The sequence below is a fragment of the Pangasianodon hypophthalmus genome, chromosome 29 (genome assembly GCF_027358585.1).
Source record: "Pangasianodon hypophthalmus isolate fPanHyp1 chromosome 29, fPanHyp1.pri, whole genome shotgun sequence".
Taxonomy (NCBI): domain Eukaryota; kingdom Metazoa; phylum Chordata; class Actinopteri; order Siluriformes; family Pangasiidae; genus Pangasianodon; species Pangasianodon hypophthalmus.
This window is the reverse complement of record NC_069738.1, coordinates 3,484,454-3,496,575: the sequence shown is the minus strand read 5'-3', so window position 1 is coordinate 3,496,575 and position 12,122 is coordinate 3,484,454. Positions and strand designations below refer to the sequence as shown.

General features: G+C 39.0%; 1 protein-coding gene across 50 annotated transcripts in view; it reads left to right on the top strand.

Annotated features, from left to right (window-relative positions):
• The window catches only part of LOC113534414 (uncharacterized), a 272,572-nt gene that overhangs the window by 93,557 nt on the left and 166,893 nt on the right, over positions 1–12,122 (top strand). For 43 of the 50 annotated variants that reach the window (XM_053231307.1, XM_053231312.1, XM_053231311.1 and 40 more), the window contains 2 exons: positions 1,171–1,344; positions 8,475–8,648. The exons of 6 other annotated variants lie outside the window; for them this stretch is intronic. In XM_053231307.1, coding sequence (XP_053087282.1) covers positions 1,171–1,344; positions 8,475–8,648 — 348 coding nt within the window. The remainder of the gene's footprint in view (positions 1–1,170; positions 1,345–8,474; positions 8,649–12,122) is intronic. One more of the 50 variants, XM_053231346.1, reaches the window with a different exon arrangement.

Genomic DNA, 12,122 nt, shown 5'->3' with positions numbered 1-12,122 from the left:
TTCATTTCAACAGATCATTTCATTTCAACAGATTGTTTCGTATGGTTCAATGCAAAGGAAAGCCACCATGGAGCGTCTTAGAAAGCTAACTGATGATATTTTGAAGTTAGATATTAGATACAGCCACTCACCATCAGATGACATAGTTAAACGATGTCTGATGGTTAAGACGGAGTTTGATCTTCTTTGGACACGTCAGGCAGAGAACCTTATATTAAAATCGAGACAAATGTCCTAAGAACATGGGGAGAGGGACAGTTTTAGCGTATCAGTTGCATCAGAAAGCGTCCAATCAGTATATATCGGAGATTAGTGATGAACAAGGTAAAAAAACACAGATCATATAGAAATAAATTCATGCTTTACAAAACATACTGCACAAAACATGCACCTAAGCAGTTAGAACAGTAAATTATTGGCCTTTTGTACACTACTTACCAGAAGATTAATACTGTTTAAATGGAAAGACCCCCTTCCTCTGACTTTCCTTCATTGGATTAGAGAGATCATGCAATATCTTAAACTAGAAAAAAAGCACTTCTATAAGTCGCTCTCGATAAAGGGTTCTGCTAAACGCTGTAAACACGTTAAAGATAAGCAATTTAAACTCAACAGTATATTCCAGATATAAACTTGCAGTAATCCATGCAAATGATATGATTTGAAGTTGATCAAGTCAAGGTTTTCATTAGTTAGTTTGGGTGAGTGGTGGTGCAACAGTTAAATCTATGGGTTACTGATCAGAAGATTGGGCTCTTTAGCAAAGCCCTTAACCCTCTGTGCTCCAGTGGCGCTGTATCATGGCTGACCCTGCGCTCTGACCCCAACTTCCTAACAAGCTGGGCAACGCAAAGAAAATGTAGATGTGACAAATAAAGGCGTCGTCTTATGCACAAATGTACACACACTCAGGAGCAAGAGTAGAACACGAATTAACAGGATTTTCGTGAATATAAAATTTCTTGTGTAAACACTCATACAAACAATTTACACACAAGCCTGTTCATATCCAGCTTGATAAATGAGGTGCATTGTTAATTAGAATAAGCAGATGATATTAAATCCTCATGTCATTCTGAATAATAAAATCCCACACACATCATCTTTAAAGTAAGTTTTAAACCAAAAGGAAACTGTGTTGATGAAGTGTGTGTCGTTGTGTCTCTGCAGGTTGCGTGGTTGTGGTGTCTCAGATGAAGGCTGTGCTGCTCTGACTTCAGCTCTGAAATCAAACCCCTCACACCTGAGAGACCTGGATCTGTCTGAGAATAATCTAGGAGACTCAGGAGTGAAGTGTGTCTCTGCTGTACTGGAGAATCCTCACTGTAAACTGGAGATACTGAGGTAAGATCATCTCTCTGAGAGTCACATGACCTGCTCCTCAGTAAGACACATTCTGTAATAGTGAGAGTGAAGCAGAGGTTTTAGGTTCATCATCAATGTCCTGAGGAGGAAGATTGTTTCTTTTCACTGCACACTGATGATTTGTCACTGATGAGTCTTTGGGTCAGATGTACGTATGTGAGAAGCTGCAGCACAAAACGTGACTTGATGCGACTGCAATGTGTCTAAAATTACTGTAAAATTTACTAAAACATTGTAACTAATCACACAAAGTGCACCTGGGACACGAACTACATCCACTGTGTGGCAGCTGCAGGTTTAATAGCAGAAGGGAAATTATGGAAATGATCTCAGATATAGAATTTGTAAATTAAAATGAGAAGTTAATGTCATAGACGTTAAAAGGTCAAAAATTAAATAAATCCGATCACGTGACTCTTCGACAGCGATGCAGGCATAGTCCCTCGCTCTGCTCACTTTGTCAAATATTATATAATCCTGTCAGTAAATTTCGAACCATTCTCTGTTTAACCCATCATGAATACTTCAGCAGTCAAAGACAGTCGGAAAAGAGAGATTGAGCAATCGCCAATAAAGAAAAATTCAAAGATTCCACCATCTCCAGAGAGGATCTCGACGGTGCTATCGCTAACGGTATCAAGCTAGCACTTAAATAGCAGCAAAGTACTTTGGATTCGGTTTACTACTCAACAGTAAGAGATGCGGTAAGAGATGCGGTAGACTCTGTTCTGACCCCAGCGTTGCGTGACCTACATATGGACATACAAGCGACCAACAACTCTGTGCAGAACTTGAAAAGCTAGCTAGCGCGGCGAAGCGGACACGCGACCGAGTAGATTCCGTTCAGGCAGCTGCACGTGAGGATAGGAGGACAGTCACAAACTTGAGAAAGCAGCTAGAACAACTTACTGATAAAATAACGGACATTGAAGACAGGAATAGGAGAAATAACGTACGACAGGTGGGGTTGCCAGAGGGGGCAGAGGGCTCCGACGCAGCCGACTTTCTCAGAGCTAATCTTTCCAAGTGGATTCCAGCATTGAAAGGCCGCGACATGGAGATTGATCGCGCTCATCGCGTCTCTGACAGAAGAAAAAGTAACTCCGAGCGGCCGCGTACTCTCATCTTTCGTGTGCTAAGATGGCAAGACATGTCGGCGATCCTAAAGGGTGCACGGCAGGCGTACCCGGTGAAATACACGCAGGATAATGTCACGCTGCTATTTTTTCCTGACTTCAGTCCAACCACAACTACCAAGAGAACGAGCTTCAACCCAATCCTTAAGAAGATGATGGCACTGGGTCTGCATCCTTTCCTCATCTATCCGGCGGCAATTAAACTACGGCACAAAGGTGAGCAGACGATGCTTGACTCTCCTCAGAAAGCGGAGGATTTTATCAGCTCACTGTCACAGAAGACAACATATGCTGCAGATCTACAAAGCAACGGGAAGACAGCGGCCACCATCTCCATCTCTTCGGCCCAGCGAGAAGAACTTAATGACCGGGATGGTGGCGATTCCAGCTGCCCAGGAGAGGACACTTGTTAAATCTTTTTTTTTTCTCCTCCTGGGATATTGTTCCTATTTATCCGGCACAACTGTCTCTTTACTGGTAAGACTAACAACCTTTTTTGGAGGGGTCCAATGCAGAGTAGGTTTGATTACAAAAATTTTTGACTGAGTGGGCATTTTGGGGACATGTCTTGCGTTGAAGTGGACCGGTCACGTATCATCACCATTTTCTCTTGCTCAGTCAGACCTACGTTCTTGGTAATGTGCGGTCTCATTTGTTTCTTGTTTATAGTTGTTTGTTGTTCCTGTTTGTGTGTTGCTTTTATTTATTTTGTCTTATTTCTAAAAGGATTATTCATCTAGGTGGTTTGGTATCTAGAATGCACACCAGCGTTTACATGTTACTTACAGAATGGGAGTGCTTTTGCTTTTTTTCATTTACAAAATACAGTTTTAAGGTTATGAATATTCAATGCATATTCTAAATATTTTATCATTGAATGTGAATGGCCTAAATTCTGCTGTTAAACGAACCCGTGTACTAGAATATTTACACCGTAAATCGATTTCCTGTGCACTGATACAAGAGACACATTTAAAACAATCTGACGTGGCACGTTTCCAGAATAAGTATTATAAATTGGCAGCCTTCTCCTGCGCTCTTAATAAAACTAATGGGGTGCTTATCCTTGTTAACAGGAAGTTACATTTAGCAATTGAACATACCGGAAGTGATGAGGAGGGTAGGTTTGTTTTTATCTGTTGCAAAATACATAATAATAGGTTAGCATTGGTCTCTATTTACGGTCTGAAGGAGACAGACAGTGCATTCTTTACAAATATTTCCAATACATTACTTGAGCAGACTGATTGTCCACTAGTGGTGGGTGGTGATTTTAATGCTGTCGTAAATCCTGCTTTGGCTAAATCTCAATCTGATACAACAGCCAATCCATCTTCTAAATTACTGAATCAATTTATCACTGAGCTCAACTTAATCAATCTTTGGAGAATTCAGAATACTACATCTAAGGACTTCACTTTTTTTTCCTAATAGACATAAGACTTTCTCTAGGATAGACTACATATTTCTCAGCCCATCTTTAATTTCGTCTAATTCCTCCATCTCTATATTACCAATTTTATTATCTGATCATTCTGCTGTGTTGTGCAATCTTCCTCTTTCCGATATTAAAGCCAAATCCCCTAGATGGCGCTTTAACATGTCATTATTAAGTAATCAGACTTTCATTAACTCTCTAAAAGAATATATAAAGGAATTTCTTGAAATTAATATGCCCTCCGATGTGGATCCTCAAATACTGTGGGAAACGACTAAGTGTGCTATACGAGGATTCTGTATATCTTTCTCTTCTACTTTTGCCAAAGCGAAAATTGACCAGTTTACACAACTAGAAAATAAAATCCAATCATTACAAACCCTACAAAAACAACATTTTACTGAGCAACAGGCTATATAGCTGTCCTCTTTTAAAGAAGAATATGATTTACTTTCACAATCAAAGGTGGAATTTATCTTACATAGGACTAGGCAAAAATATTATTTCGAATCAGAGAGACCTAGTCACCTATTGGCCCTTAGGCTGAAAGAATGTGAGTCCAAGGCATATATCAGCACAATAAGATCAATGGATCAGGTCACCACAAACCCTGCGGCGATTAACGACATATTTAAAGGTTTTTACACAAATCTGTATAAAGCCGAGACAGATTTTGATGAATCAATTTGTAAGCAGTGTTTAGATCAATTGGAATTGCCTCGGCTCTCACAGGTGCATAAAGAATCTTTGGAGGCCCCATTAAGTTTGGAGGAGCTCCACATTTCTCTAAAAAGCCTTCAAAAGGGCAAATCGCTGGGTCTAGATGGTCTCCCCCCTGAATTATATTTAGAAATTTGGAATTTGGTAGGGACACTTATGCTTAATTCATTTAATTTTGCAATTGAACATTGTGTATTTCATAGAGATCAAAAAACATCATTGATATCTTTACTTCTTAAAAAAGGGAAAGATCCATTAGATTGTTCCAGCTACAGACCGATATCACTTATTCCATGTGATCTAAAAATTTACGCTAAAGTTTTTGCTTCTCGTATGGAGAAGGTAATTGATAGTTTGATCAAGGAGGACCGAACCGGTTTTATCAAGGGGCGCAATGCGTCTGACAATATGCGTCGACTCTTTCATATTCTTGACTTTGCAGACTCTCATCCAAGCCCTTGTGCGTTTTTTTCACTTGATGCAGAAAAGCCTTTGACAGGCTAGAGTGGAGTTATATGTGGGCAGTTCTGCAATGTTTCGGCTTCGGTGAACATTTCATTTCTATGATCAAGACATTATACCACTCACCTGCAGCATCAGTCTTGACTGGTAATATTATTTCCCCTCCGTTCCCTCTACAGCGGGGAACGAGGCAGGGATGTTCACTTTCCCCCTTATTGTTTTGTTTATCTCTTGAACCTTTAGCACAAGCCATCAGGAAATCTGAAGTATCGATTAAGATTCATGATCATAATCATATTATTTCATTATACGCTGATGATATTATTCTATAATTAGACCACTTTGATGTTTCAGTCTCTAGTATATAAATAAGGAATTTGATCACTTTAGTAGCTTATCAGGATACAAAATAAATTGGAGCAAATCGGCTTTAATGCCAATTAACAATGTTAAGGTTAATTCTTCTATTCCCTCATTTATCCCTATTAAGGATTCTTTCATCTGTTTGGGCATTACCATATATAAAAACATCCATAAGATTGCCAGAGACAATTTTAATAGTATTCTAGTTAAGATTAAAAATGACATTGAAAGATGGAATAATCTTAAAGTCTCTCTTCAAGGAAGAATCTCCATAGTTAAGATGAATTTGTTACCTCGGTTTAACTTTCTTTTCTCTATGATACCACTTTCTCCCCCTCCAGGTTAGTTTAAGGAGATCAACTCCATACTTTCTGATTTTATCTGGAATGATAAATGCCCCAGAATCAAACTTACCACATTACAACATCCTGTACACGCAGAAGGACTGGCTGTACCCAATTTTGAATTGTATTACTGGTCGTTTCAACTTAAGGCTCTTCATAATTAGGTTGATCCTCAATCTAAAGTTTCATGGAGACTGATTGAAGCTGACACGGTTAAACCAAATAGACTCCAAGATATTTTATTTACTGGCACAGGAAAAAAAGGTGATAATTATAAATTTGGTCCGGTTGTGGCTAATTCTGTTAAAATCTGGAAAACGGTTGAACGTCTGATAGGAGGCCCCTACAAATTTTGTAACAGTACAACTTTATGGCACAATTTTAATTTTTATGCGGAAATCGTCCATTTGTCCAGCCCTCTTGGTCTTCTTTAGGCATAAACACGTGTGGTGATATATATGATAACCAGGTCCTCTGTTCATTTCAGACATTAAGAACTAAGTTTTGTTTACCAGCATCCGCATATTTTGTCTTTCTTCAATTACGTTCTGCTCTCAAAGCGTATGGAGTTCCTTGGGCATCTCCCATTTCCTCTCATCCTATGCGGGATTGGATTGCACCATCTTCTGGTCGACCATCTGTTTCCTTAATATATAATATAATTATTGATTGCATTACAAAACCTCTTTCTATCAAATCTATCTGGAATCTGGAATTATCTGACCTTAATGTCGACTGGGAGAAAGTGTAGTCTAACCTTAGCTTAACTTCTAAAAACTTGGCTAATCGTCTTATTCACTTCAAAGTCATTCATAGAGCATACATAACTCCTTACAAAAGATTCAAAATGAAACTACAACCAAATTTTAACTGCCATATGTGTAATACTGCATCATCAGGTACTTTTCTTCATATGTTTTGGGAGTGTCCTATCGTCATTAAGCTATGGACACATGTACACCTGCTTTTATCCTCCTTACTACAAATTGATGACTTTACTAACCCAAGTTTATGTCTTCTTAATGATGATTCTGGTCTCTGTATGAGCTTAATACGAAAGAGAATGTTGTTTGCTGGTTTTACGGCTGCGAAGAAGACAATAATACTAATTATTATTATATGTGTATATATAATAATAGTAATATGGTTTGCACCGCACATGTGTGGAAAAACATATTGGATCCATAGCCTCCTGAAAATAGTGACTTGTGAATGTACAACAGCACGAATTAATAAGGCCAAACCTAGTACTATTGATGCTTGGCAATGTTTTTCCTTTAACATACTTGATTATATAAAGGAATGATTTGTTTGTTTTTTTTTTTCTTTTTTTCTTTCCCTTTCTCTCTCCTTTTTGACTGGACTCTTTAAATTATTGATTATATGTCTGTTGTTTTTTTTGTTTTGTTTTGCTTTGAATGGATATTATGATGTTATGTTATGTAAAAGACAATAAAAAGTTGATCACAAAAAAAAAGAAATTAAATAAATCAAACATTTGATTTTGAAATAAAAATCAAGCCGCTATGAAAAGGGTTGCCAGATCTGCTTTACAGAAGCAGCCCAGTGGACTTGACTGTAAATTTATCAGTGTCATACTTCCTTTTTTCCCTCTGGGGAACAGAGGCCACTGACGACCTTCTGCCATCTTTCACACTTGTTCGCTAACCACTCCAGTTGTTTTCACTCCTATCGATGCCCAAAGTATTATTTTAATGACTTTGGGTGTGATTTATCGATCTTTTAGTAAAGCAGTGTGTGAGTGTTTGTGTGAGCCAAACCGAACTCCAATTTTCTGCTGGATTTACAAAAGTCTCTGAAAGGCTGATTTTCGTTGTACTTGCTTGAATTATTAGTTTTATTTGTTTTAATTTATGGGTTTGGATTGGCCTGCTTTTTAATATTTTTTATAAATGCCAATAATATTAAACCACTGGTTTTGACAAATGTTGTCAATAGTGCTCTTGGTTCCTGACCTAGTGAACCAGCATTAGGATGTGTTTTTGATAGAAACTCCAAAGCACTTCTATAAGTCACTCTGGATAAAGGGTTCTGCTAAACGCTGTAAACACATTAAAGATAAGCAATTTAAACTCAACAGTATATTCCAGATATAAACTTGCAGTAATCCATGCAAATGATCTGATTTGAAGTTGATCAAGTCATTAGTTAGTTTGGGCCAGGGTTGGTGCAGCAGTTAAATCTATGGGTTACTGATCAGAAGGTTGGGCTCTTTAGCAAGGCCCTTAACCCTCTGTGCTCCAGGGCGCTGTATCATGGCTGACCCTGCGCTCTGACCCCAACTTCCTAACAAGCTGGGCAACGCAAAGAAAATGTAGATGTGACAAATAAAGGCGTCATCTTATGCACAAATGTACACACACTCAGGAGCAAGAGTAGAATACGAATTAACAGGATTTTTGTGAATACAAAATTTCTTATGTAAACACTCATACAAATAATTTACACACAAACCTGTTCATATCCAGCTTGATAAACGATGCACATTGTTAATTAGAATAAACAGATGATATTAAATCCTCATGTCATTCTAAACAATAAAATCCCACACACATCATCTTTAAAGTAAGTTTTAAACCAAAAGGGAACTGTGTTGATGAAGTGTGCGTCATTGTGTCTCTCCAGCTTGCGTGGTTGTGGTGTTTCAGATGAAGGCTGTGCTGCTCTGGCTTCAGCTCTGAGATCAAACCCCTCACACCTGAGAGAACTGGAGCTGTCTCAGAATAATCTAGGAGACTCAGGAGTGAAGCGTCTCTATGCTCTACTGGAGAATCCTCACTGTAAACTGGAGATACTGAGGTAAGATCATCTCTCTGAGAGTCACATGACCTGCTCCTCAGTAAGACACATTCTCTAATAGTGAGAGTGAAGCAGAGGTTTTAGGTTCATCATCAATGTCCTGAGGAGGAAGATTGTTTCTTTTCACTGCACACTGATGATTTGTCCCAGAGTCTTTGGGTCAGATGTACGCATGTGAGAAGCTGCAGCACAAAACGTGACTTGATGCAACTGCAATGTGTCTAAAATTACTGTAAAATTGACTAAATCATTGTAACTAATCACACAAAGTGCACCTGGGACACAAACTACATCCACTGTGTGGCAGCTGCAGGTTTAATAGCAGAAAGGAAATGGTGGAAATGACTGCAAACACTAGACCGGAGAAATCCCCGACTCAATCCTCTCCAGATGACGGCGATTCGCCTCCCATTTCTCAGTTAGAACCAGTTTCGGACACGGAGGATCTGAAAGCAGATATTGTAGCTTCTCTGAGAGAGGATTTCTCGGTTGTTATCAGGACGGAGCTGAAAAATGGTCTTTCTGAAGACTTTAATTTTTCTTAAGAGCGAGCTAAAGGAAGTGAAGTCTGAAATCGCAAACAACACGGCAGCGATCCGTTCTGAAATGGATAAAATGAAGGCTGTTATCAGCGATGTGGAGGAAGGATCACTTCACTGCAGGCGACAGTTGCAGAACTTAAACCAGTGCTGACAGACCTGAAGGAAAAGAACGAAGACTTGGAAGGAAGGATGCGTAGATGTAAAGTACGCACTGTGGGGGTCCCGGAGGAGACGGGTTCGAGCTCTACCATTGCAGTCTCTAAACTACTGAAGGACGTTTTAAACCTAGAGAAGGAAATCCTAATCGACCGCGATCGAATCCTCCATGTTGTTCAACTTTTTTGTTGGATTTTTTTTCCTACTTCGGCAGAAGTCATCCCGCTAAGGTTATGAGACTCTTTCCATTTTATTGCCCCGATGTAAATATTTTGGTTTTACTTTAGAGAATTATCAATACATATCTTAACCACTCATTTCAGTTTGATAGTTATAAGAGTCATCTGGACTTTTGTGTTTAATTACATGGCAGTGTTCCGTCGTAGTGGCGCGGTGTTTTTGAGTGTATTTATATTTCACTTATGACGTCCTACTGATGATACTGACTGTCACAATAATGTGAAGCGCTTAATTTTATTATTATTATAAATTATTTTATTTTCACTCTAATCATTGTTCTTTTTTTCTGTGACTAAGAGGCTGGGCGGAGGCTGGTATGTTGGACACGAAAGTGGCTCTCCCCTGCCATAATTTAATGTATGGCATATCTTGCAGTGCACGTTACATCCACCATGTTCGTTTAGGTGGCTGGGGTTGGGGACCTAGCAGACATATTTTGTTCATGTGCCTTATCTTTTTCTTTGTTTATTTTAAACATGATTATCTTAATTTATCTGGAGCTGCGTTCTCAATGCCTCACCTAAGTTTCCTTATGGCTGACACCAGCTCAATGGGAAAGGTAGGGTGCATGGTTCATTTTGTTAGCTGGAATGTTAAATCTTTGAATCATCCTGTGAAATGGAAAAGGGTACTCTTACACCTTGACCATCTAAAAGCAGACATAGTATTTCCTCAGGAGACTCATCTCCGAGTGATGGACCAGATTAGATTAACAGGAGGATGGACAGGGCAAACATTTCATTCAAGTTTTAATTCCAAAGCAAGTGGGGCAGCAATTATAATACGTAAGAATGTACCATTTGTAATGTATAGACTCAGATCCCACGGGGTGATATATCATTGTGGTGGGGAGACTGTACGGGCTCCCCATTATTTTAATGAACATTTATGCTCCAAACTGCGATGACAATACTTTCTTTACTCAGGCTTTCTCCCGAATTTCCAGTATAGACACTTACCACCTTATCTTAGGGGGTGACATGAATTGTGTCCTTTCTACAAAGTTAGATCGCAGTTCATCTAGAGCATCCCCTGAATCCAAATCATCTCAAACAATTAATCTCTTCCTACAGACATATGGTTTAACTGATATTTGGCGGTTCTGAAACCCTACTTCTAGGGGCTATTCCTTTTTTCTTTGGTTCATAAGTCATTCTCGCGTATCGATTATTTTTTTATTGATGTTAGACTTCTCCATATGATTGTTGATTGTTGTTGACAAGTCTATAGTCATTTCGGACCATGCCCCTTTGAAAATGAAGTTATGCATTCCAGGCGTAGAACCTGGATACCGCCCATGGAGGTTCAATCCCCTTCTTCTTTCAGATGAAGTTTTAGTGAATTTTATTAAATCAGAGATTGACCTCTTTTTGTCTCATAATAAGACGCCCGGGATGTCTTTCTTAACAATTTCATTTCAACAGATCATTTCATTTCAACAGGTTGTTTCGTATGTTTCAATGCAAAGGAAAGCCACCATGGAGCGTCTTAGAAAGCTAACTGATGATATTTTGAAGTTAGATATTAGATACAGCCACTCATCATCGGATGACATAGTTAAACGATGTCTGATGGTTAAGACGGAGTTTGATCTTCTTTGGACACGTCAGGCAGAGAACCTTATATTAAAATCGAGACAAATGTCCTAAGAACATGGGGAGAGGGCTGGGAAAATTTTAGCATATCATTTGCATCAGAAGGCGTCCAATCAGTATATATTGGAGATTAGTGATGAACAAGGTAAAAAAAACACACAGATCATATAGAAATAAATTCATGCTTTTTACTACTCTGCCCTTGACACTTCTGAGCCTCCAGATGATAAATCACTAGATACATTTTTTCATAATGTGGAGATCCCCAAGTTAAACCCAGATTTAGCATCCGACCTAGAGAACGATATTTCGTTGAAGAGATTATAGATGCAACTAGAGATGTACATTTTCTGAAGAAAATGTGAGTGGTGCTTGCCGTGGCGAAACTCGGCACTAGGCACTAATACTAAACCCTATTCGTCTTAGCATCATGTTAACCACATGTTAACAACATGCTAATTGTGTTAGCATTATGCTAGCAACATTTTGACACAATTAACACGTTCTTAACATGAAATTAGCATGATTAGCATGTTGCTATCATGATGCTAACATGTTTTTAACAAGACGCTAACATGATTTATATGATGCTAACAATATGCTAACATTATTAGCATTGTTAGCATGATTAGCATGTTGCTAGCACGATGCTACCATGTCTTTAGCACATCCAGAGTGGCGGGCTGAGCAGAACGAGCCCGCACCCATGTCTCTATGACACTGTGATGCAGAGTTATGTGCAATTCAAAATCCCTATGTTATCTCTATGGGACAACTGTGGGGCCCTGTTGCCCCAGGGGTATGACATGTACCCCACTGCGGGGCATGTTCTCACACAGGCTGCCAGCCTCTTCGAATGTGGCGAGTCTCATGTGTCTATGACTTTGTGATGCAGAGTTTTGTTCACTGCAATGTCCCCATGTTATCTCTATGGGGCAAAT